Source organism: Rousettus aegyptiacus, unplaced genomic scaffold (genome assembly GCF_014176215.1).
Source record: "Rousettus aegyptiacus isolate mRouAeg1 unplaced genomic scaffold, mRouAeg1.p scaffold_m13_p_12, whole genome shotgun sequence".
Classification (NCBI taxonomy): domain Eukaryota; kingdom Metazoa; phylum Chordata; class Mammalia; order Chiroptera; family Pteropodidae; genus Rousettus; species Rousettus aegyptiacus.
This window is the reverse complement of record NW_023416287.1, coordinates 50,437,795-50,463,235: the sequence shown is the minus strand read 5'-3', so window position 1 is coordinate 50,463,235 and position 25,441 is coordinate 50,437,795. Positions and strand designations below refer to the sequence as shown.

At 34.4% G+C, this 25,441-nt stretch overlaps 1 protein-coding gene across 10 annotated transcripts in view; it reads left to right on the top strand.

Annotated features, from left to right (window-relative positions):
- The window catches only part of ARHGAP28 (Rho GTPase activating protein 28), a 202,496-nt gene that overhangs the window by 165,470 nt on the left and 11,585 nt on the right, over positions 1-25,441 (top strand). For 9 of the 10 annotated variants that reach the window (XM_016120960.2, XM_016120963.2, XM_036229871.1 and 6 more), the window contains 6 exons: positions 1,423-1,585; positions 6,934-7,016; positions 9,562-9,759; positions 10,110-10,223; positions 20,715-20,771; positions 22,519-22,643. In XM_016120960.2, the coding sequence (XP_015976446.1) occupies positions 1,423-1,585; positions 6,934-7,016; positions 9,562-9,759; positions 10,110-10,223; positions 20,715-20,771; positions 22,519-22,643 (740 nt within the window). Of the gene's footprint in view, positions 1-1,422; positions 1,586-6,933; positions 7,017-9,561; positions 9,760-10,109; positions 10,224-20,714; positions 20,772-22,518; positions 22,648-25,441 lie in introns of those variants that run through there. The other variant, XM_036229870.1, reaches the window with a different exon arrangement.

The following is a 25,441-nucleotide window of genomic DNA, read 5'->3' as shown; positions in this document are numbered from 1 at the left end:
TCTATGACATCCTTCTATTTCCTCTTCCCCTGGCAGGCTCCTCACTAGTCCTCGAGACTTTGCCCTATCACAGTTTGAGTCTCTTTCATTATTGCATAGTATCCAGTACATGATCTTTCTTACAGTATTTAAAACTCTACATTAGTATTATGAGTTCATGAAATAGTTTTGTTCATTGGACACAAGATGCCTAAAGGCAAAGGATGGATCTCCTGCATCCTCCCCTTCCTTGAGCCCAGTCTGTGCTTGCTTTTATTCAAGGAAGAGTTTTATATGTATGTTTCAATGCTTTACAAAGTATATTTATCAGCAAATAGGTTGATTGATTAGCAGTATTATTCCTATTATATTGGGAGCTTCTCAAGGATAGGAAATATCCTTTTGATGTCATCAGCAGGTGGCCCAGAATCATGTCTGTCGCTCTGTAAGAGACATGTCCTGCCAGGGCACCCCCTGTTTGGCAGGCTCTGAGAGCCATGAGAGTGTTTATTTTTAGTCTAGTTAATGAGCTACTCTTTGGAAATTGACTCTCGCTATGAATGTTTTAAGACTGGAAGAATTAAGCTCGTGAAAATAAAGCAGAAGACTTAAAAAGACTGAGAGTTTTCAATGTTACCTTCCTAAAAGTATCCTTTTTGGAGCATTTAGTGTCAGTCAGGGAACTAACTATAACTACCTCTGTAGTTCAAGGGAGCAGTAGAAAATGATTTTGACTTTGAAAAAGAAATATGGAGAATTGGTGGCATTGATAATCAAATAATTGATAATGTAAATATATAACTCAAATAGAACTTAATGGAGGCTTAACGATTTTTTAAAAAAGTTTTACACAGTATTCCAAGCCTTATGAAAGATTGGACAAGCATGCAAACATGTAGAAGACATGCGTATATCTTGGCATAAAACTGTTCCAGGAAGATGCCATTGGCCTGCATGTTGCAGTGAGGTCAGAGTTCTTTTATTGGGATATTTCTCATTCTGGTTATAAACTAGCTGAGAGGCATACATTCATGATCTAATTTAGAAATAGATGACCAGGATGGCAAAAGGAAGAGGTCATGAGTAAAACGGAAATGGAGGCTTTGTCAAAATCTAACTACATTATTATGTGGGGATAGGTGGTATTCTGCCAAAACCACATAAATGAAACTATGATCTAAGTAAAGAACTTTTATATTTGTATAGAATTAGCAAATAATTTCAAGATGAACATTATTATAAAAAGATTTTATAATCCATTTTTCAAAATTTACTTAGAAATAACTAGTTCAGTTCTTTAATCATGGTGAAAAAAGTTAGGCTTGGTAGATACATCGGCTTTTCAATCTATTTACAAAAATAGTGTGTGTGATGACAGTTTTCAAAGAGGCGGGTCAGATGGTAAAAGGTCATTGTATATTAACTGTTTGTCTTGATTTGCAGCAATACCGTGAAGAACTGGATGCCAAGTTTAATGCTGATAAATTTAAATGGGACAAAATGTGCCATAGAGAAGCTGCAGTGATGTTGAAAGCATTTTTCAGAGAACTCCCCACTTCTCTCTTCCCTGTGGAATATATACCTGCCTTCATCACTCTAATGGAAAGTAAGTGGAAAACATTTAGTCTAAACAGACTAAAACATAAGCTCAATAAAGTGACATAGAGTAGAAGAAAGATGCATAATCAAATGTGATCAGAAATGTATGTGTTTGCTCTTTCCAGGCAATGCTTGGTGAAATATTGTATTTGATGGTAAACAGTCATCTCTTTATATATTCATATATCCAAGTCTGATAGATATGATTTAGAGGGTCTTTTAATCCTTAAAAGGCAGAGGGGTTTACAGAAAGAACAGGCTCTTGAGATTTGAATTCCTGCTCAGCCATCTGTTAGCCATGTATGTAGTCAACCTTTCTGAGTTTCATTACTGTGCCTATAAATTACAGATAATAGTTGTATGCCAGGGTTGTTGTGGGTATTGAAGGAAGGCATTTAGAATGGTGTTTGGCGTGTAAAAATAGTCCTCCAAAAAACATAAACCCTCTCTTTTATTTAAATCTGAGGTCCTGCGCTGATGACGTAGCATGTAATAAACATTACTCAGAAGGTATTTTGTCTATGAAAATTTTAATATCACATAGTATTTCTGAAAATTACAAAGTCACATAGATTAGGCCTTAAGTGATGTACTTTGATAAAAGTATAGTAACTGAAAATTTTGTGTTGTATTTGGCAATGAGGGAATAATTTGGCATGATTTCAGCCTAAAGGTTGAATATTTTAGAGGTTGTGACAAGAGAGAAATTTAGAAAAGTAGAATGGGGCCAGATAGTGAAGACTGACTACTAACCTGAGGAATTCAGGGGTCACAAACCCAAATATGTACAGTAGATCCTCACTTACTGTCATTGATAGATTCTGTGACTTTAAGCAAAACAACGTGTAAGGAAACCAATTTTACCATAGTCTAATTGATATAAACAAGAGTTGAGTTCCTATGGCATCTCATCCATGTGTTATAAGTTGAATGACACAATGTTGAATGAGTTGTTATTCGAGGACCTACTGTGTAAGCATGTTAAATAAATGGTGATTCTACATGGATAGAAAAGGGCTGTAGGCAAATTGAGAGGACACACCTCATATAAAGAGATTGACCAGTGCTCAACACTATTGTTCCCTAGCTGACTGTAGCCAGTACAACTTCAATGAAGGCAGAGAATCTGGAAAATATCCTTAAAAGGTTCACAGAGGAGTCCACATTTTTTTGTATGACTTTGAAAGAGAAAAATACTATATTGTAGTGAATGATTTGAAACCAGCCAACCCTGCAGGAAGCCCAAAGTTCTGGGCTGCTACCAGCAGGGAAAATAGCCTTTTTGCCACCTAGAGTAAGCTCTAGTTGTAATGAGATTTTCTGAAGGAAAGAATTGTAGACATGTGTGTATATGTGTTTAAACTGTCCTTCTTTGTACTCTGAAATAGTTTGGAGACTATAGAGTCACTTACACTAGTGTAATTACTTTCTCTTTTCAAAGTTGGCCCAAAAATTGATCATAAAATGAAAGACTAATATAGCTCATCAATCAAACCTTAGATATTTTCATGAAAAGTTTAGAGAAAATAATGACCTCACATGGAAAAAAAGACTCTTAAATAGGATGCAACAAATGATTTAACTACGAAACTATTAACCACAAAACAGTGAAGGGCCAGGTTTCCTAAATAAAATGAAAATGAATTATTTGCCAGTTTAGATTTTTAATCTTAAAGGGAATTTCATAATTTCTTTGAAATTAATGGAAATACAGAATCTGTGTCTGCATCTGTTGTTTCCCATACCAGATTTTTTTTTTGGGGGGGGGGGAGGTGGAGGAGGGGGGTTGTTGCATTGGAAGATTATAGACAGTTCCTAGTCTGCGGTTTGCTCATTAAAATAATGCTTTCCCTGTCCCTAAATACTTTGTACTGAGATATGCTTCTGATAGTTCCTATTATTCACATAAACTCATGTCAACATGCATTAGCTATTTTCAAAAATATCCTGGTCCTGTGTCATTTTTATTTCTAAATTTGACATAAATTTCTAGAAATCCACATGGAGATTGTGTTAAGACAATAGGGTACATTTCTATAAATACTCCTTCCAACTGTTTCTTCATTACATGGTTATTTACATTAGTCATCTACTAACTTGGATGCACACAGCCTCCTGTGACAGGAGTGTGTCCACTACTGTAAAGCTAAGTAACTTTACAGGCAGCTGACTGCCTTTTATCTATTGAATGTAAATAGATTCCTTCAACTTGAAGACTTCCCAGGGATTTTAGAACATAATGCTTCCTACTAGGAACTCCCCACTAAGAGACCATTTTGAGACTACAGAGACAAAGTAAAGCCTGGATGCTGTGGTAAACTCTACATTTTCAGCACAGCTGGTTGTGGATTATCTAGTGGTGGACAAAATTGCTAAAATGTCTTCCCTAAAATGGGAAAAAAGTCAGGATTGCGAGCGGAAGTATAAATGCCAACCCTCTGGCGCCATCTTCTGTCATTGTCAAGGAATAAAATCTCAACAATCTGTAAAGAACCAGCTATAACCAACCTTCTCTAGAACATGTGAAATTAATCATAACAGGAGCAAACACATATAGAGGTAACTATTTACAAGCACTAAGGTAAACACTCTACACATATTAACTCATTTATTTATTTATGTTTTAGTGCCAGGCACCCTGTTTACAGAAGCTACCTTATTTAAAGTTTTAAGTTAACATCTTTGCTGATAATAGATATGCCTTAACAGTTGCTCATGATAGAGGTTTTGGTGGGTTTCCCAGAAGCAGCATCTGAGAGCAAGATTAGTATATGTAGAATATTTATTAGAGTGCACACTTGGATCTCACACTTCTGAAAGGGAAGGAAAAGGAAGCAGAATTGGGCAGAGGATAAGGTTGGGTGGTAACACTGCCTCAGCCCAAACCTCGTGTAACCCTATGGAGAGCCCTAAAGTTGGGGTGGCCTTTCAGATCATTTCCCATTACAGGGAGAAAGTTGAGCATTTTAACACTGAATTAGTCAGTCACTGGATGTAGACTACACCTGAGAAGACATCATGACCTTAGGCAAAACAACTGGAGGAAGAGCTAACAGCTAAGGACTAAGTCCTTCAGTCCTGAAGAGGGAAGCAGGCATCATGTCACAATTTCCTCTACAGGAATGATATGGAAACAAAGAGGTGTTCTCACTTCTCGAGACAGCCGAAAATGAAGAAGAAACAAATGAGTTTTTAAACACAGTCCAACATACAAAGGAAATTTTAGCTATGAAATAAAGCCCACTGAACCTAAAGGGGTTAGTCTGTCTGTAAACCACTAAGCACAAAAGCACCCTTTATTGATTTCATTATCTTGGTATTAGAAAAGGGTTTCATCTCTGATTTTATGAATCCATATTTGAATAAGAACTAATCCAAATATAACAGTTGGTCCCTACATGAAAAATATGTATATCTCAGCACTGTCTCATACACAGCAGTGAATTTAGACATTCCCAAGACATTTACTCAGTGGCACTCAGGTGAATGTCCAGCTCTTTGGTGCAATTGCTACATAAAGTACCCACAATGGCAAAGGAAATACATCCAAATTTTTCAAAAATATTGGTGGGAAAATTTCTCTTAGGAGACTTAACAGTTGACTAAACCATGTCATTTCTGTAATTATCACAACCTAGGTAAAACTGTAAAGGTGGGACATGACTCACAACCCCACAAAAGCATAATATGAGCATTTACAAATGGATTTTATATAGTTGTTCAAATCACAAACCTTAAGTAGGTTTCAGTAATTTTTTTTTTTTCATATCTGTTCTCTGTATCTATGAGCTTGGCTTTGTGAAGTTGGAGAGTTTGGGGGGAAATCATTTTTAGATTAAATTCCACATAGAAGAGAGGTCATATAGCATTTGTCTTTCTCTGTATGACTTTGCTTCATTTAGTATAATGCCATCAAGGTCCATCCATGTTGTTACAAATGCCAAGGTTTCACTTTTTATGACTGAATAATATTCCATTGTGTGTGTATAGTATGTGTATATATATGTGTATGCATACACACATACACACCTCATTTTCTTTATTCATTCATCCATTGATGGGCACTTAGATTGTTTCCATATATCGGCTTTTGTAAATAATGCTGCAGTGAATGTGGGGGTGCATATGTCTTTTCGAGTTAGAGTTTTTGTTTTCTTCAGATAAATACCCACAAGTGGAATTGCTGGTGATATGATAAATTTGTTCTTAATTTTTTGACACAGCTCCATACTGTTTTCCATAGTGGCTGCACCAATTTACACTTCCGTCAGCAGTGCACAAGAGTTCCCTTTTATTCCATGGTTTTGCTAACGCTTGCTTTTTCTTGATTTTATGAAAATAGCCATTCTAACAGGTGTGAAGTGATACCTCTCTGTGGTTTTGATTAGCATTTCCATGGTGGTTTTTGATGTTTAAGCATCTTTTCATGTGCCTGTTGGCCATCTGCATGTCTTCTTTAGAAGAATGTCTGTTCTGATCTTCTGCCCATTTTTCAATTGTATTGTTTGGAGGTTTTCGCTATTGAGTTGTATGAGTTCTTTATGTTTTGAATATTAACCCCTTATCAGACACATAATTTACAAATATTTCTCGCATTCAGTAGGTTGCCTTTTCATTTTGTTGATGATTTCCTTTCTTGTGCAGATACTTTTCAGTTTGATGTAGTCTTGTTTATTTTTCCTTTGTTGCTTTTACTTTTGATGTCAGATTTAAAAATTCATTGCAGAGACCTTAGTGCCTATGTTCTCTTTTAGGAGTTTTGTGGTTTCAGGTCTTATGTAGAAGTCTAATCCACTTTGAGTTTTAACTCATTTCATCTTCATAACAGCCCAGTGCGGTAGGTATAATGACTACTCCCATGTTATAGATGATAAAATAGAAGTAATAAGGAGTTAAACAGCCTACCCAAGGTCACTCAATGACTAAGTAGTAGATACAGGATTTGAATCTGGTTCTACAGTCTATGCTCCTAATAATTATATTTTGCCGCTGCTTTTAATGGAAGCAAAATTTTATTTTCTCTTGAATTGAGCTTCAGGCCTTCTGTTTATAGCTTAAAAAGAAAGCCAGGTCTGTGAAAGTACTTTGAAAAAGGAAATGTTATACAAACCCAGGATTATTTTAAGGATCTTGTTGGCCACATGCCTTGGCAGTGGCATCATGGGATGTGAAAGGGGAGTTGACAGACTGAAGTGTCTGTCCAAGCAAACACATTTACATTGTTGGGAACAAAAACTAAGTCCTTACCATCAAGAGCTGTCAGGAACCTTCTTTGCCACCAGATGTTAGCAAGAAATGCTGTCAGAATACATCAGTGGTGTTCCAAATGTGTGGTTATTTCTGTTTTCTTGTTAGGAGGGCCTCACATCAAAGTACAGTTTCAAGCCTTACACCTCATGGTCATGGCACTGCCTGATGCCAACAGGGACACAGCCCAGGTATGTTCTGTTGATCTTATCATCTGTCATTGGCTCTGTTGGTCAAAGGAAATGGCTCAGGTGAAAAAATGAAAACCGAGATGACAGCTCACTAAGCCAGCTGAGCGTGCTGCATACCTATTGCCTTTCCACATTCCCACTGCTGTTCCTCCGAGGAAGACAAGACAGAATATAAACCTTGGAATATTATTTGAACATTTCAGTTTCATTCATTCAATCTATTAAGAGATACTGAATGTCTACCACATGCCAGGTACTAGGCTAGGGTTAGGAGTAGGAAAATCAGAGTTGAAAGACTTAAATGAAATAATGTCAGAAGTAAATGAGACTATTATATAAAAATAAAATATAAATCTCATATAAAATTTGCTCCTCAATTGCCCACTTCAGTCTACTAGCAAAAGATCTGATGTGTGTCCTTGGGGAAGAAATTTGAAATCACTGACTTAAAAAAAAACGATAAATGTTCATGCCTTACAATTTACGAGATCACTTTAAAGAATTCTACAATCTCTGAATTTTAGAGATTACCTGATAGAACCTTGCCATTTTACGGATTAGGAAAATGAAGCTCAGAGTGATTTCTCCATTAACATATAGTAGGACATTTGATAGAATCCTGTATCTTAATTCTTCACCCCAAATATCCCTCCCTTTATTTTAAATTTATTTGCTGTATGTTGGTAAAAATTAAAATTTCTCCAGCTATTTTGATAATGCTTCTGTATACAGTAGGGAATTTGTTATATGTACAACAGGTGTTGAGAATCTTTGAAATGAGATAAGGATGAGTTGGAAAGAGCCAATAATTTTGAGGCCAGTAAACATTATGCTAAAAACAAAATGATTCTTAATGCTACCTCTTATCAGACATTTCAATTTGGTTAGGACTTTTCCTCCTATATATGAAAATATAATATCTGTGTTAATTATAATATATGTTGGTTATATTATATACTCAACCCAAGGATGTGAATGTCTTCTAATACAGTTCAGTAATTTTTCAAAAACTAGAAATTTATTAGTTTGCTTTTAGGCTTTATACAAACAATGTTCTTTTATTCAAAAATAAAATGCATCTGGTCTCAGATATCTGGGTCAAAATGTCATCTCCTCTTTCATTTAACTGTGAATACAGCAATTATCAAATAATTCAAGATATTTTTATCAGAAGATCATCAAAAAAAAATTATGAAACAGGTAAAGAAATTCATTCTCCGTCTCTCCCTTTCTTTCTCTTTCCCCCTCTCTCCCCCTCTCTCCCCCTCCTCCCCCTCTCTCCTCCTCTCCCCCCCTTCTCTCTTCCCCTCTTTCCCCTTCTCTCTCTCTCTCTCCCCCCTCTCTCCTCCTCTTTCCCCCTCTCTCCCCTTCCCTTCCCCTCTCTCCCCCTCTCTCTCCCTCTCTCCTCTACTCTCTCCCTCTCTCCCCCTCTCTCCCCGCCTCTCTCCCTCTCCCCTCCCACTCTAAATTATGACTAAAACTAAGATTGAAGTTGGTGTGCTATAGAGATCAAGACCTCTGGCTCAAGAATCAGATTTCTTCAGTTCAAATATTGGCTTTCTCACTTAGTGAACTGATGCTGGGCAAAGCTTTCAGTCCTTCTCCACCTTAGTTTCCTCATCTGTAAAACAATATTAATAATAGTGCCTACCTCACAGGATTTGGACAGACGATAAAATGATTAGATATATAAAGTACTAAGAATAATGCCTGGCTCACAATAAACTCTCAAATAAATGTTAACTATTATTATTGTTATGTGCTGTCCACTTTCTCATTACAAATACTGTAGCAGAATTCACACTCGGAAAACTAAAAAGAATCTCCTTTTAGGATTTCATTCCTCATGGTGAATTTCAGAAGATCTGATAGGCATCCTACTTTGGTGGCTCAGCCAAACTTTTATTAAGCTTTCTCAAATCTTTTTTTTTAATGATGAAAACAGCTGCATGTAAGCCTTTTACTTTGGTCTGCCAAAGATTCTAAAATTGAAAAGCAATAGAAAAATGACCACCCCAAAATTTAAATTTTTAAATTTTCAATTGTGTTTACATTTGGGCTAAGGAATAACATACTCATTTTTAACAGGTTTTTCTTTCCTAAGGAAACAGTAGTTTTTAAAATAATGTTTTAGATTAAGAGTGTATATTAGAATTACCTTTCTTTCTTAATAACAAAACTGCATTTCATGTTTTTTTGAGCTGCATTGTTTTCTCTTCCTAGTTTTCTATTTAATTTTAATATCTGTCAAACTTGTTTAGGATAAAAGAAAATGAGAAAATGCAAATTATTACTTATATGGACTCCAATATAATTCATTCCAAAAAAATAAAGCTATTTTGGTGAAACAGAATTGAATAAACTCTTCACATTTCTCATTAGCACTTTTAATCAAGTAAAGAGGAAACATGACATTTAACAATTCTATACTTCTGACATTATTCTGACAGTTTTCCAGAGGCACTGTGAATGGAAATAAATGGTAACAATCAGTGGTGCCTTTTAATAATTTACATTAATGTGACAGAATGCTGTTTCTTTTTAGGCCCTCATGACATTCTTCAATAAAGTGATTGCCAACGAATCAAAAAACCGAATGACTTTATGGAACATTTCTACTATAATGGCACCAAACCTTTTTTTCAGTAGAAGCAAGCATTCTGATCCTGAAGAATTACTGTTAGCAAGCACTGCAGTTCATATCATCCGCCTAATGCTTAAGTACCAGAAAATTTTATGGAAGGTGAGTAACAGTGTGATGACTGTGACATATTCCTTGGAAGTCAACCAGCACCCAGGCAACATATAGGCTCCATGAGCAAGCAGTGCCCTTAGTTACAGGGAGAAAATACAAAGATACAATCCCAGGTTGCCTGTGGCAACTTTATACATTCTTTAAGGGCTACTCCTGAACACATTCTCTCTTTTAAAAAGAATCCTATTCGATTTTTCTAATCTTTATAAGGACAGATGCCACAGTTCCTGGTTCCAGGATTCTGAGTGGCCAGAAGGAGTTACCATACTCAAAGACAAGCTACTGGGGAGGTTTAATTCGAGTGTTTTCCTTCTAGTCAAGCTATTTTTCGTTTCCAGGTTCCATCTTTCTTAATCACTCAAGTCAGAAGAATGAATGAAGCCACAATGTTGTTAAAGAAGCAGCTCCCAAGTGTCAAAAAGTTGCTAAGGAGGAAGACCATAGAACGAGAGGTGATAACAAATGAGGGTGCAAATATTGTTACTGCTCAGGTTTTTATTTCTCAAAGTAAGGCACAAATTAGCTTGTAATTTAGAACCAAAATTTTATATTCTTACAAAGTATCAGTCTTGTGGCTATAAACATTGTAGAAATTGTGTCCATGGCACAGTACTGTGGTTCTCCTATTTTGATGAACTATGTATTTTTTGGTTGACGTTTTTGAAATATCTCTATCATGAAGATTATTTAATATTCTGTTCTGTTAAGTACTTAAGGCTAAAATGGTTCTCACAAAAGTTGAAAGTTGACATTTTTTTCTTATGAACTAAATTTAATATTCCAGTATTCATTATATCCAATAAGTAGAAAAATAGATCTTATCCTCAAGTTGTTTTGTGTAAATTCATTATATTCTGAAGAATTTTTGCATTAGTACAGTTGTTTGTGTGAAAGTATATAATGGAAACAGGTTTTGGAAGCATTATCTTTATTGCTTTAATTTAATTTGAAAATGATCAATGAGTGTCAGGCATGGCATTCGACCTTGAGGAGGATACAGCAATGCATGAAATTCACTTTGCCCTTAAAAGTATTTACACCAAATATGGGAGAGAGATGTGCCCAAGAGTAATGAATATGCATTAAGTACCAGATTAGTTGTACAGACAATGTGCCAGAACCATGCAGAGGAGACAGAAATGTCCTTCAACATGGGAAATTATGGACTTCATGGAGGAAGTGTCATGTGAGCTCCATTTTGAAGGATGGATAGAATTTTGAAGGAAGAAAGAATAGGAAAGTTTATCCAGGGAAAGGAACAGTAAATGCCAAGGTGGTGAGGTAGGAGTGTTGCTAATTGATTTATCTCAGCCGCGATGAATGGCTGTATTCCATTATTGGTTATAGGCAAATGACTTCATGACATTTATTTGGAGGAAAAAAATTTTAATTTGTTTTGAGAATAATTTACATGATAGAAAATTCACGATTTTAACTGTTTAACAATGTATAATTCATGGGTTTTAGTATATCCACGATGTTGTGCAACCAGTATCACTACCTAATTCCAGAATATTTTCACCATCCCAAAATGAAACCCGGTACCAATTAAGCACTCACTCCTCGTTACCCGCTCCCCACAGCACTTTAGATACATTAATTTACTTTTTACCTCTATGAATTTACCTATTCTGGACATTTCACATAAATTGAATCATATAATAGGCAGCCTTTCGCATCTCACATCTTTCACTTAGCATAATGTTTTCAAGGTTCTTCTCTGTTGTAGCATGTATTATTACTTAATTTCTTCCCTTTTCATTTTATTATGTATCTTTCTTTTAAAAAAATAACTATATTGAGATATAATCCACATATCATACAATCCATCCATTTTAAATGTACAATGCAGTGATTTTTATTATATTCACAAGTATATGCAGCCAGTAACATAATGAATTCTAGAATATTTTCATCACCTCAGAAGAAAAACCTGTACACTTTTACTGTCCTCACCGTAACCCTACCTACCCTATTTTCACTCACCAGTCCTAAGTAATAGTTACTCTGCTTTATGTCTCCATAGAGTTCCCTTTTCTGGACTTTCAGTTAATGAAAAGTATATAACATGCGGGTTTTTTGTGACTGGCTTATTTCATTTAATGTTATGTTTTTGTGGTTTATCCACCTTATAATATGTATCAGTACTTCTTTATTTTTTATGACTGAATAATGATCCATTATATGGATAAACCACATATTGTTTATCCATTCATCCATTGATGGACATTTGGTTTGGCTATAAATTTTAACTACTATGAATAATGCTGTTATAAAGATTTACATACAAGTTTTTGTGTGAACATATGTTTCCACGTCTTTCAAGTGTATGCTGTGTCATATGGCAACTCTATTTTGACTCATCTGAAGATTTGCCAATTTTCAAAAGCAGCTACACAATTTTACATTTCCACCAGCAGTGTCTGAGGACTCAGAGATTTCTTCATTTCCTCACCAACACTTGTTATTACCAGAATTTTTTAGTCTAGCCTCCTGGCTGATATGAAGTGGTATCTCACTGTGGTTTTGATTTGTATTTCCCTGAAGACTAATGATATTTAGCATCTTTTCATGTGCTTGTTGTCCATTTGTATATCTTCCTTGGAGAAATGTCTATCCAGATCCTTTCCCATTTTTGTTTGGGTTATTTGCCTTTTTATTTTATATTGTAAAACTTCATATATTCTAGATACAATTATCTTATGAGATATATAATTTGAAATATTTTTCTCCATTCTATGGTTTGTCTGTTCAATTTGTGTCCTGTGATGCACAAAGGTTTTTAATTATGATGAAGTCTATTTCTTCCACTGATCATGCTTTTATTGTCGTATCTAAGAATCCTTTGTCAAATCCAAGATCATAAAGATTTAACTCTGTTTTCTTTTAAGAATTTTATAGTTTTAGTTTTTATATTTGTGTATTTGTTCAATTTTGAGTTATTTTTGGTGTGCGATATGAAGTAGGGGTACAAATTCATTCTTTTGCATGTGGCTATCCTGCTACCCCAGTACCATTTGTTGAAAAGTCTATTCTTTCCCTAGTGAATGGTCTTGGCACTCATCAAAAATTAATTGACTATAGATGTAGAAGTTTATTTCTATACTTTTAATTCTGTTCTAATGATTAATATGTCTATTCTTATGCCAGTACCACACTGTTTTGACTACTACAGCTTTGTTGTAAGTTTTGAAATTGAAAAATGTGAATACTCCAACTTTTAATTTTTCAAATAACTTTGATTATTTTAGATTCCATGCATTTTCATATGAATTTTAAGATCAATATTTCCATTTCTGCTAAAAAAGGTGCTTGGAATTTTTTTTTTTTAGTTCCAGTTTCTTTTATTTTTTTATTTTAATTTATTATTATTATTATTATGGTGACATTGATTAACAAAATCCAATAAGTTTAAGTGTACAATTTAACCTAAGTCATATATATTGCATTGTGTATTCACTGCTCATAGTTAGAGTTCTGTCACCACCTATTTGACCCTTTTTACCCCATCTACCTCTCCCTTCCCCCCTACCCTCTGGTAACCACTAGTCTATTGTCCATATCCACAAGTCTCTGTTTCTTGTCATGTTCGTTTGTAGCTTTCAGATTTCTATCCCACATATAAGTGATATGTGGTTTTCAACTTTTTCTGTCTGGCTTATTTCACTTAGCATGATTATCGTGAAGTCTATCCATGTTGTCGCAAGTGACAGCATTTCTTCTCTTCTTATAGCTGAGTAACATTCCATTGTCTATATGTACCACAGCTTCTTTATCCAATCATCTATCATAGGACACTTAAGTTGCTTCCATTTCCTGGCCACCGTGAATAATGCTGCTATGAACATAGGTGTGCACATGTCTTTTCAGATAAATGTTTTCAAGTCTTTTGGGTAAATACCCAGTAGGGAGATTGTTGGATCATATAGTAGATAAATCCTTAGTTTTCTGAGAAAGTTCCATACTATTTTTCATAGTGGCTATACCAATTTGCAGTCCCACTAGCAGTGTACAAGGGTTCCTTTTTTTCCACATTCTTTCCAACATTTGTTGCTTTTCCTGTCGATAATAGCCATTCTAACAAATGTGGATAGCATCTCATTGTAGTTTTCATTTGCATTTTCCTAATAGCTAGTGTTGATAAGCATCCTTTCATATGTTTATTGGCCGTTTGTGTGTCTTCTTGGGAGAAGTGCCTGTTCAGGTCCTCTGCCCATTTTCTTAACTGCTATTGAATTGTATGAGTTCTTTGCATATTTTGGATATTAGGCCCTTATTGGAGGCACTGATTGCAAACATATTTTCCCATTCGGATGGTTGTCTCTTTGCCTTGTTAAGTTTCTTTTGCTGTGCAGAAGCTTTTTAGCTTGATAAAGTTGCATTCATTTATTTTTGCTTTTAATTCTCTTGCCTTTGAGGTCAAATTAATAAAATCCTCTTTAAGTCCAAGGTTCATGAGTTTAGTTCCTATTTTTTCTTCTGTTGTTTCAGGTCTCACATTCAGGTCCTTAATCCATTTTTAGTTAATTTTGGCATGATGATAGACAACAGTCTACTTTCATTCTTTTGTAGGCAGCTTTCCCAGCACCATTTATTAAAGAAGCATGCCCATCTTCGCTGTATGTTTTTGGCTCCTTTGTCGAAAATTATTTGCCCATAAAAATGGGGGGTTTACTTCTGGATTCTCTGTTCTGTTCCACTGGTCTGTGTGTCTCTTTTCTGCCCATACCATTGCTGTTTTGATTACTGTCGCTTTGTAGTATAATTTGAAGTCAGGAAGAGTGATGCTTCCAGCCTTGTTCTTTTTTCTCAGGATGGCTTTTGCGATTTGGGATCTATTTATCCCTTGATTTCTTTTGTTGTTGTTGTTGTTGTTGTTTCTTCTATGACCCAGTTATTTTTCAGTAGCATGTTGTTTAATCTCCATATTTTTGTGGTTGTTCCCACTTCTTTTTACAGTCAATCTCCAGCTTCAAAGCATTATGATCAGAGAATGTGGTTGGTATGATTTCAACCCTCTTATATTCGTCGAGGCTATCTCTGTGTCCCAGTATGTGGTTCGTCCTTGAGAATGTTCCATGTGCCCTAGAGAAGAATGTATAAACAGCTGTTCTGGGCTGAAGGGCTCTATAAATGTCCATTGATTATGTCCAGTTGATCTAATGTGTTATTTAAAGATGTTATTTCCTTATTCATTTTTTGTTTGTATAATCTGTCCATACCTGACAGTGGGGTATGAAAGTGTTTAGTTCTGTTTTTCCCTTTAGTTCTGTTAGTAATTGCTTTATATATTTCAGGGCTTCTTGATTGGGAGCATAGATATTAATAAGTGTTATATCGTCTTGATGCATGATTCCCTTTATCATTACAAAGTGTTTCTCAGTATCTTTCTTTACCATTTTTATTTTGAAGTCTATTTCATCCGATATTAGTACCACTACTCCCACTTTTCTCTGAATGCCATTTTCTTGAAATATTATTTTCCACCCTTTCACTTTGAGTCTATATTTGTATTGGAACTGAGATGTGTCTCCTGGAGGCAGTATTTGGTTAGGTTTTGTTTTTTGACCCATTCTGCAACTCCCGTGCCTTTTATTGGTGAGTTCAGTCCATTTACATTTAGGGTGTTTATTAAAATAGGAAGGTTTTCCTATAGCCATTTTATCTTTTGCGTTCTTGTAGTTCCGTGTTTCCATTGCTTCCTTGTCATTGCGTTTCTATCTATTATTTAACTTTGGTGGGTTTTCTGGATTTTCCCTCTGGTCCTTCTTGTTTTATGTCATGTATTTCAGTTCCGGATCTTTTATGTGTGGTCACTATTATGAATAAGTAAAGAATAGTTGTGTGTGTGTGTGTGTGTGTGTGTGCGCGCGCGTGTATGTGTGTGTGTGCATGTCCATTTTCTTCTGCACGTGTCTTATCTCCATCCCCCTTTGTGAATTTGGATTTTTGATTCCTCCCCTTTTCTGTTGTTGTCTCAAATTGTTTCTATGCTGAATGTTAATTACTATTTTGCAATAGCAATTCTCTTCTTATTGTTTAAGCTTATAATACCTTGTACTTAATAAGGGTTGCACTGCTTTGCTTCTGTTTGCCTGCTAGTCACCTTATTTATAGTTATGTATTCTTTTGTCATTTTGTTTCAGGTGGGCTGACCCCTTTCAATATTTCGTGTAATGCAGGCCTCATAGTAGAGAATTCCCTCAACTTTTATATGTCTGTAAAGGTCTTTATTTCTTCTTCATATCTAAAGGAGAGCTTTGCTGGATACATTATTCTTGGCTGGTAATTTCTTTCATTTAATACTTTGTGTATTTGGTTCTCCTCCTTTCTTGCTTGTAAGGTTTGTACTGAAAAGTTCGAAGATAGTCTAATGGATTTTCCTTTATAGGTTACCTCTAGGTGCATCCATGTCGTTGTGAATGATAGGATTTCATTTTTTTTAATGGCTGAGTAATATTCCATTGTATATATGAGTCATAATTTCTTTATCCAGTCATCTGTTGATAGGCATTTAGATTGCTTCCATATCTTGACTATTGTGCTTCCATGAACATAGAGGTGCATAGATCTTTATGAATTATTGTTTTGGTTTTCATTGAATAAATACCCAGAAGTATAAATGCTCAGTCAAAAGGTATATTCATTTGTAATTTTTTGAGAACATCTAGACTGTTTCCATAGTGGCTATACCTATCTGCAATCCTGACAACAGTGTATGAGAGTTCCCTTTTCTCCACATCCTCACCAACACTTGTTGGTCTTCGATTTATTAATAATAGCCATTCTGACAGGTGTGAGGTGATATCTCATTGTGGTTTTAATTTTCATTTCTCTGATAATTAATGACCTTGAGCATCCTTCATGTCAATCGGCTAAAACTCTGACCTTTATTATTTCCTTCTTTATGCCTGTTTTGAATTTAGTCTGCCATTTTTTAGTTGCTTAAGGTAAAAGGTTAGATTATCGATTTGATATCTTACTTTTTTAATTGTAGGCATTTACATCTATAAATTTTCCCCTAAATATTACTTTTGCCCCATTCTGTAAGTTTGGGTATGTTGTGTTTCATATTTGTTCCCCTCAAAGTATTTTCTAATTTCCCTTTATATCCGCTGGTTACTTAGGCATATGTTGTTTAACCTCTACATATTTATGAATTTTCCAAAATTTCTATTACAGATTTCTAACTTCATCCCATTGTGATTAGAGAAGATATTTTGTATTATTTTTATATTATAAACTTCATTGAGATTTGTTTTGTGGTCTAACATATTGTCTTTCCTGGACAATTTTTTATGTGTACTTTGGAATGGTTGCTATTGTTGAGTGGAATGTTCTGTAGAGATCTGTTAGGTCTTCTTAGTTAATAGTGTTGTTGAAGTCTTCTGTATTCTTCCTGATGTTCTGTCTAGTTCATTTATCTATTATTAAAAGTAAGGTGTTGGAGTCTCCAACTGTTGTAGAACTGTCTAGATCTTCCTTCAATTCTTTCTTTTTTTTTTTTTTTTGCTATATGTCTCATATGGTTGTGTTCCCCAATTTCTCCTTAATGCCTTCATTTCTGTAAAATCAGTATTTTTAAGTTTAATTCTTTTTTTCTTTCTTTTGCAACATATGTTTGAATTATTTTCTTAGTGGTTCCCCTGGGTATTACAGGTAACATCTTAATTTATATATATATAAAAAATCTATATTAATACCACCTTAAATTTAATAGTATATAAAAACTTTCTGTTTACCTTTTTCCCTACTTTATACTGTTGACACAAATTATATCTTTATAAATTGTGTGCCCATCAATATAGACTTATAATTATTGTTTTATGCACTTATCTTTTAAATTAGATTGGGAAAAAATGAAGTTATAAATAAAAATATTTTAATACTGTCTTTTATATTTACCTATGTAGTTACCTTTACTAGAGTTCTTTATTTCTTCATGTGCAGTTATTGTATAGTGTTCTTTCATTTCTGCCTGAAGTACCCTCTTTAGCATTTCTTGTAGGGAAAATCTGCTAGCAGTAAATTCTCTCAGCTTTTATCTGAGGATGCCTTAATTTCTCCATTTTTAAGGATCATCTTTGCCAGGTAGAATTTTGGTTGACAGTTTTTCCTTTTAACACTTTGAATATGTCATCCCATTGTCTTCTGGCTTCCATGGGCTCAGTTGAAATTAGCTGTTAATCATATTGAGGCTCTCTTGTGTGTGATGAATTGCTTTTCTCGTGCTGCTTTCAAGATTTTCTTTGTCTTGCAATAGTTTGAGTATGATGTATTTTGGTGTGGATTTGTTTGAGTCTATGCTGTTTGGAGTTTGTTTTGGATAGGTAAATAAATGTCTTTTAGCAAATTCGAGGAGCTTTCAGCCAACATTACTTTAAATATTCATTCTGTCCTTTTCTCTCCTTCTGGGACTCTTATTATAAATATATACATGTGTGTGCGTGCATGTGTGTGTGTGTGTGTGTGTGTGTGTGTGTGTGTGTGTGTGTAGGTTCACTTGATGTCCCATACTTTGTCTTAGGCTCTGTTTCTTTTTCTTCATTTTTTTTCTTCCTGTCAGACTGGATAAGCTCAATGGACCTATCTTCATATTTGCTGATTTGTCCTCCTGCTTCCTTAAATCTGCCGTTGAGCCCCTCTAGTGGGTTTTTCATTTCAATTGAACTTTTCGACTCCAGAATTTCTATTTGATTTCTTTTTATAGTTTGTATATCTTTATTGATATTCTCTATCTGATGAGATATCATTTTCATTGTTTTTCTAGTTCTTATAGAAGGGTTCCATTAATTCTTTAACATATTTAAAATGGCTGATTTGAAGGCTTTTTCTAATCAGTTCAATGTCCAGGTTTTTTTAAGGAGTTTCTTCAGAAACTATTGAAACTAATTTTTTTTCTGTGTATAGGCCATATTTATTTGCCATTTTTTGCTGATTCATAATATTTTTTTTACTAAAGAATGAACATTTTGAATATGGCAGATTTGGAAATACAATTTTTCCTTCTTCTCAGGGTTCGTTGTTATTGCTATTGTAGCTGTTGTTTACTAGTTTAGTGACTTTTCTGCTGAACTAACTTTGTAAAGTCTGCATTCTTTGTTTTGTGTGGCTACTGAAGGCATTGTTCCATTAGCTTAGTGGTTAGCAATTGCTTGGACAGAGATTTGCTTAATCCCATGGGACCAAAAAAAACTCCAAGTCTTTGCAGATAAATTTTGTGTATTTGTTGGGGCACATCTTCAACATTCAGCTAGGCAGCACCTTCACTTCCTGCTCAGATAGGGTCTGAAGGTCAGCCAGAGGTGAGAGCTTATATTCTTTTCAGATCTTTCCTAAATATGTGCACAACCCTGAACATGCATGTGGCCTTCCAGATTCTTAGAAGTATGTGGGAGTTTTTCAAAGCCTGTTTTCCTCAAAGCATCTCAATCTCTAGGCTTGCTTCCAAAGCTTTTTAGTTAGTCTATTGTTTTCCCCCTCTCTTTTCCACTAATCAGGCAGCAGCGACTAAAATATTTGCCAATGTATGTTTTCAGCAATACACCATTTTAGCATTAAGTTCCAAATTAGGCAAGCTAAAGGCAAGCCTTTTGAGGCAGTCTTCCAGGGAGCCACCAGACAGGTCAGAACAAATAATTTGAATTCTTTGTGAGTGATGTCTCCTTTGCTCCCTCTAGTATCTGTACCAGAAATGTAGGCTGTTATTTTCAAAGCTATCACTAAGCTAGGAGTAGAGATGGGAAAAGTGTAAGTTAAAATCCACAAAGCTTTCTTTTCTTAACAAGATTCAGCTGTTTTTCTTACCTAAGCACTCCCCTGGTTGCAACCTTTGATTTAGTATCCCAAATCCTGAAAAAAGTTGATACTGACAGTTTTTGCTAGTTTATTCATTGCTTTTAAAGGTGGTCAGCCTTTTGGAGTCCTTACTCTGCCAATTTTGCTCTGGAAAATTTTAATGGCAAAAACATAATATATGTGACGCTGAAACTGAGGTCAGGTCATGCTTTGCCAACTACTAACCATATGAGCAAATTAAAGTCTTTCTCAGAACCTCAGCTTTATTATAAATTGAGGGAAAAAGTAAGGTTATCTAATTCACAGAATTATCATTGGCATCAATTCATGTCATGTGTGTTTAAAGCACTTTGTAAACTGTACAATGCTATATGAATACTAGTTATTTTAATGTTTTAATTGTAAATAGAACCAAGGTAGAATTTAAAGTTGTCTTGTAAACAAACACTTAAAGATGACGAAATAGTCTTTATTCAGTTTTATTGTACTATACCATGTTTTTAATTCCTAACTTTGATTGAAGTAGACAGTTCATTAACTGTTACAGGTAATAAGGTATGGAAGACTAAAGAATAAAAATTGGCCACCTCTGATTTTCCCTCCCAGACACAAATAATTGACATGGTATGTGTGCACAGGAACATGCGGGTGTATATACTTCCAGAGAGGTGTTATGCACATACAAGCAATATGCGTATATATTCTTCCTCTTTTTTACATGGATGGTAACACACATAAAATATTGTCCTGCATCTTGCTTTACTGATTTATGAAATCATTGTGATTATTCTGCATGGGTCCACAAACCATTCTTATCTGCTTCTTTTGCATGATAGTCCATAGATACATCATAATTTATTTAAGTTATCCCAATTGTTGAACAGTTAGATTGTGTCCAGTCTTTTGCTATTAAGATTTAGGCATCAGTGAGTAAATTTGTTATATGTCATTTTTCACAAATGAATTATATTTGTAGGTTAAATTTATAGATATGGAATTGTTGGGTCAAAGTACCATATACATTTTATAATTTGGTAAATATTTCAAAATGTTTTCTGTAAGCATTATACCAGTTCATACTTTCGTCAGCAGCATGTACTTTTTCCCTAACATAAAATCCTAAAAACTAAATGTGTTTTATTTAGGTTACAAGCCCCAAGACAGCAAAGGTACTACAAAAATCACCCTCTGCAAGAAGAATGGTAAGAAAATAAATAATTTCTTTTATCCCTAATTATTAACTTTCTTTGGCTACATCCACTATATCCATATATAATTTTGGTCATGCTATATCCTTCAAACTCAACATATTCAGTGTGGCACATAAAGAAATGGCATAGGAGCTCAACTAATGAGTCAAAATGTGTAGTTAAACATCTGTACACAAGTGTGAACACTGTTGGAAATTATAAAGAAAATGTAATTATTATTACCATAGGTTCGATAATGTCAGGAGTGTGAAATTTATCTTACAGAGACTCTGGGCAGGAGAAAAGAGAGGGACATGAGATGACCAAGAAAGTATTTTAGGAGTATAATCTTGGCTGCAGTGAACCAGGGACACTCTGTTCACTCCCAAGTCTAAATCCCTTTTATACATTCTCTGCCATGCTCTCCTGGTTCTTGCTGGTAATAGTAGAATACCACTATAAGAACTAACCTTATTTTAAAATATTTTGTATTAGTTTCCTAGTGCTGCCATAACAAAGACTACAAACTTGATGGCTTAAAACAATAGAAATTTATTCTGTCATAGTTCTGGAGGCTAACAGTCTAAAATCAAGCATTGATTGGTTACTTCTGAGGGATGCGAGAGAAGAATTCATTCTTGACATCATTCCTAGCAATCCTTGATGTTCTTTACTTTATAGGTACATTATTCCAATCTCTGCCTTCATCTTTAAATGGCATTCACTGGTGTGTGTGCCTCGTCTCTTCTCCTCTTATAAGGACACTAGTCTTATTGGATTATGGGCCTACCCTTCTCCAGTATGACCTTACCTTTGGTAGCTGCATATCATCAATGATCCTATTTCCAAATAAGGTCATATTCTTAGGTATTGGGGGATTAGGTTTTCAGCTTATCTTTGTGGGTGATAAAATTCAACACTTAACATATTCCTTCTAAGGTATATACTGAAACAGTTTACATAAACCTACATTAACAATACCATCCTTTGAGAATATACAAATTTAAAGTGATTACCTGAGGAGTAGCCAGACCCTAAAACAAATACAAATTTATTGGTGTTCATCTCTAGATAATTAATCTTTAAAACACTCAAAATTTTGAAACAAAGGAAATTTCCAGTCAAATCTATAAAACAGAAATTTCTATTTATTAGACAGCAAAATTCTTTGAATATTTTATTTAGATGAGCTTTCCAAAGTCCCCAGGCCAATCAGGTCATGTGAAAGCAGAAACTCTCTTTACCAGTAGCAGTCTGTGCTCTGCTTTTCAGTGTTATCAGCACACCTTGAGAGATCTAGTTTCAAGTGCCCATCTAGAATCCAGTTTGGGCTGACTAAAGAAAAGGGATATTTGAAAAAGTCATATTTTCTGATTGATCCTTAAATTTTTCAGAAGGTTGATCTTAAAATATATTGAAATAAGAATTCTGCTTAAAGTAGATTTATTTAGGACATTGTTCAAAGAAATGCAGTAATAGAAACATTAGATTTTTGCCATAACCCAGTTTTACCTTTCTCATGATTTTAAGGCATTATAGTAAGAACTAGTATGGAGTGACAGTATAATCCCAAGTTAAGTTTCATAAAATCTCCTGTTAAAAATGAAGCAGTGTTTTATACTGACAAAATGCTGGTTGTGTTTACATGTTTTCCTAATCCAGAGTGCTACTGGTTTTTGTATCTTTTAAGTACCATATTTGACTGATTTGATGTTCATCCTATATTGACCAAATGTACTGAATTTTTCCTCATTGGCAGTCTGATGTGCCGGAGGGAGTCATAAGGGTTCATGCTCCACTTCTCTCGAAGGTGTCCATGGCCATTCAACTCAATAGTCAAACCAAAGCCAAAGACATACTGTCAAAATTTCAATATGAGAACAGGTGAGTAAAAGTGAATAAAGGACTTCGTACAAACACGATGAACTTTTATCAGTTATGAGTTACTGTCCAGGAATTACAAATTTGGTATTTTTGAGAAATTAGAACCTGCTACTTTGGGAAATTTATCAATAGATGAAGAGTCAAAAATGGAAAAGGAAGTTAATAAACCAAAGAATTGTCAGTAGCGGAAGTTTTTTTTTTTTTAAGGAATTTCTAAAAGTGAAATTATTATTTTTTATGGAGGTATAATTGACATATAACATTGTATTCTTTCCTGATATACAACATAATGATTTGATATTCATATATTTTGCAAAATGATCACCACAATAAGTTTAGTCAACATTCATCACCATACATAGTTACAAAATTTTAAGATTTACTCTCTTAGCAACTTTCAAATATGCAACACAGTATTATTAACTATAGTCACCATGCTGTACATTACGCCTACATGACTTATTTATACTATAAATGGAAGTTTGTACTTTTTGACCTTCATCCATTTCGCTCAACCCTACTCCTTCTACTCTGGCAACCACCAGTCTTTTTTATGTATCTCTGAGATTGTTTTTTTGTTTTTTTGTTGTTGTTTTATGGTTTTTTGGTTTCTTAGATTCCATATATAAGTGAGATCATATGGTATTTGGCTTTCTCTATATGACTTATTTCACTTAGCATAATGCCCTCAGCATTCATTCATGTTGTTGCAAATGGCAAGATGTCATTTTTTGATGACTAATATACATATATATTTCTAATGGCATTTTTATTATGCAGTCATCCATCAATGAACAAGATATGGTTGTTTCCATATCTTGAATATTATAAATAATGCTGAAATGAACATGGGAGTGTCTGTATCTTTTTGAGTAAGTGTTTGTGTTTCCTTTGGATAAATACCCAGAAGTAGAATTGCTGAATCATATGGGAGTTCTATTTTAAATTTTTTGAGGCATCTCTATAACTGTTTTACATAGTGACTGTACCAATTTATATTCCCATCAACAATACACAAGGGTTCCCTTTTCTCCACAGTGTTGCTAACACTTATTATTTCTTTTATATATATATATATATATATATATATATATATATATATATATATATATATATAATAGCCATTCTAACAAGTGTGAGGTGATCTCTTATTGTGGTTTTGATTTCATTTTCTTGATCATTAGAGATTCTGAGGCTCTTTTCATGTACTTTTTGGCCATCCATATATCTTCTCTAGAAAAACGTCTATTCAGACCTTCTGCCCATTTTTTAATCAGTTGTTTTTTAGCTAGTAAGTGGTATGAGTTCTTTATATATTTTAGATATTAATCTCTTATTATCTCCCATACTGTGGGTTGCTTTTTCAATGCCTTTTCATTTTTTTGTTGGTTTCCTTCGCTGTGCAGAATCTTTTCAGTTCTGTGCCGTCCCACTTATTTTTGCCTTTGTTGCCTTCGCTTTTTGTTTCAGGTTTTAAAAATCATTGCCAATACCTGTATCAAAGAGCTTTTTACTTCCTACGTTTTCTTCTATGAATTTTGTGTTTTTAAGTCTTACATTCAAGACACTCCATTTTGAGTTAATTTTTGTGTGTGATGTAAGACTACAAATTTGATTCCTAATAGGATACATATTCTGTCTTGGTGTGTTCATTTACTCAATAAGTTTTACTTTTTATCAGAATAAAAATTATAACATGTTAGTTCTATGGATCTCTTGATATTATTCTAGGTTCCAGTGGGCTTTACCATGCCTATAACAAGTAAAGTTTATGAAGTTAAGTGAACATGATAGCTGTTGCTTTCCCTAAACACACTATCAATAAACATTGGAATCAGACTGATATTTACAAAACTTTTTTTTATATACCATAAATCGCCTTAAAACAGCATAAATTATAATTTTTGTCTAGGCATGCTTATTTAAGAATAAACATGTGCCCTGAGATTTTTAAAATATAAGAAGCACTGATTAAAATCTGTCCATTAGAAAGCAAGTACAGTTTGATGGTCTGTAGTTAAACTGATAGCTGTCCTTAAAAAGAAGCTTACAGATCACGTTAGAAAACAGTATCCATGTTGAGCAAAAAAAGAAAAAAAGCCAGTTGCAAAAGATTTCATACTGCAAGACTCGATTTATATAATATTTTAGAAATTACAAAACTTTAGAAATAGAGGATAATTTAGTAGTTACTAGGGATTGGAGAGAGGTGATTGTGAGGGGAGGGGAGAGGTGGATAGATGGCTATGATTATAAAAGAGCAACACAAAGGAACTTTGTGGTTTTGGAACTGGTATCTTGACTGTGGTGGTCAATAAAAGCTATATAAAATTGTATTAAACTTGATACATACCCAAATGAGTACAATTAAAATGGGAATCCAAACAAGATGGGTGAATTTTATCAATGTCAGTATACCGATTGTGACATTATACTATATTTTTGTATAATCTTACCATTGAGGAAAACTGAGCAAAGATTAATCTCTCTGTATTATTTCTTACAACTACATGTGAATCTACAATTATCTCAGTAAAATTTAAATTAAAAGATAAACAAGAGTAGCCAATAAAAGTAATCTATGGTGTTAGAAGTCAGGGCGGTGGTTATCTCTTAGGGTGAAAAGTTAGTGACTAGGAAGGCATGACAGTGGCTTCTAAGAAGTTCCATGTTTAAATATGGAGGCTGGTTACATGGCGTGTGTACTTTATGTATGTTTTATACATATCATGTAAGCTTATATATATAAAGCTTTCTTAGAAAAGAAAATAAGAGTAGACAGAGGCCAACAGGAGCCC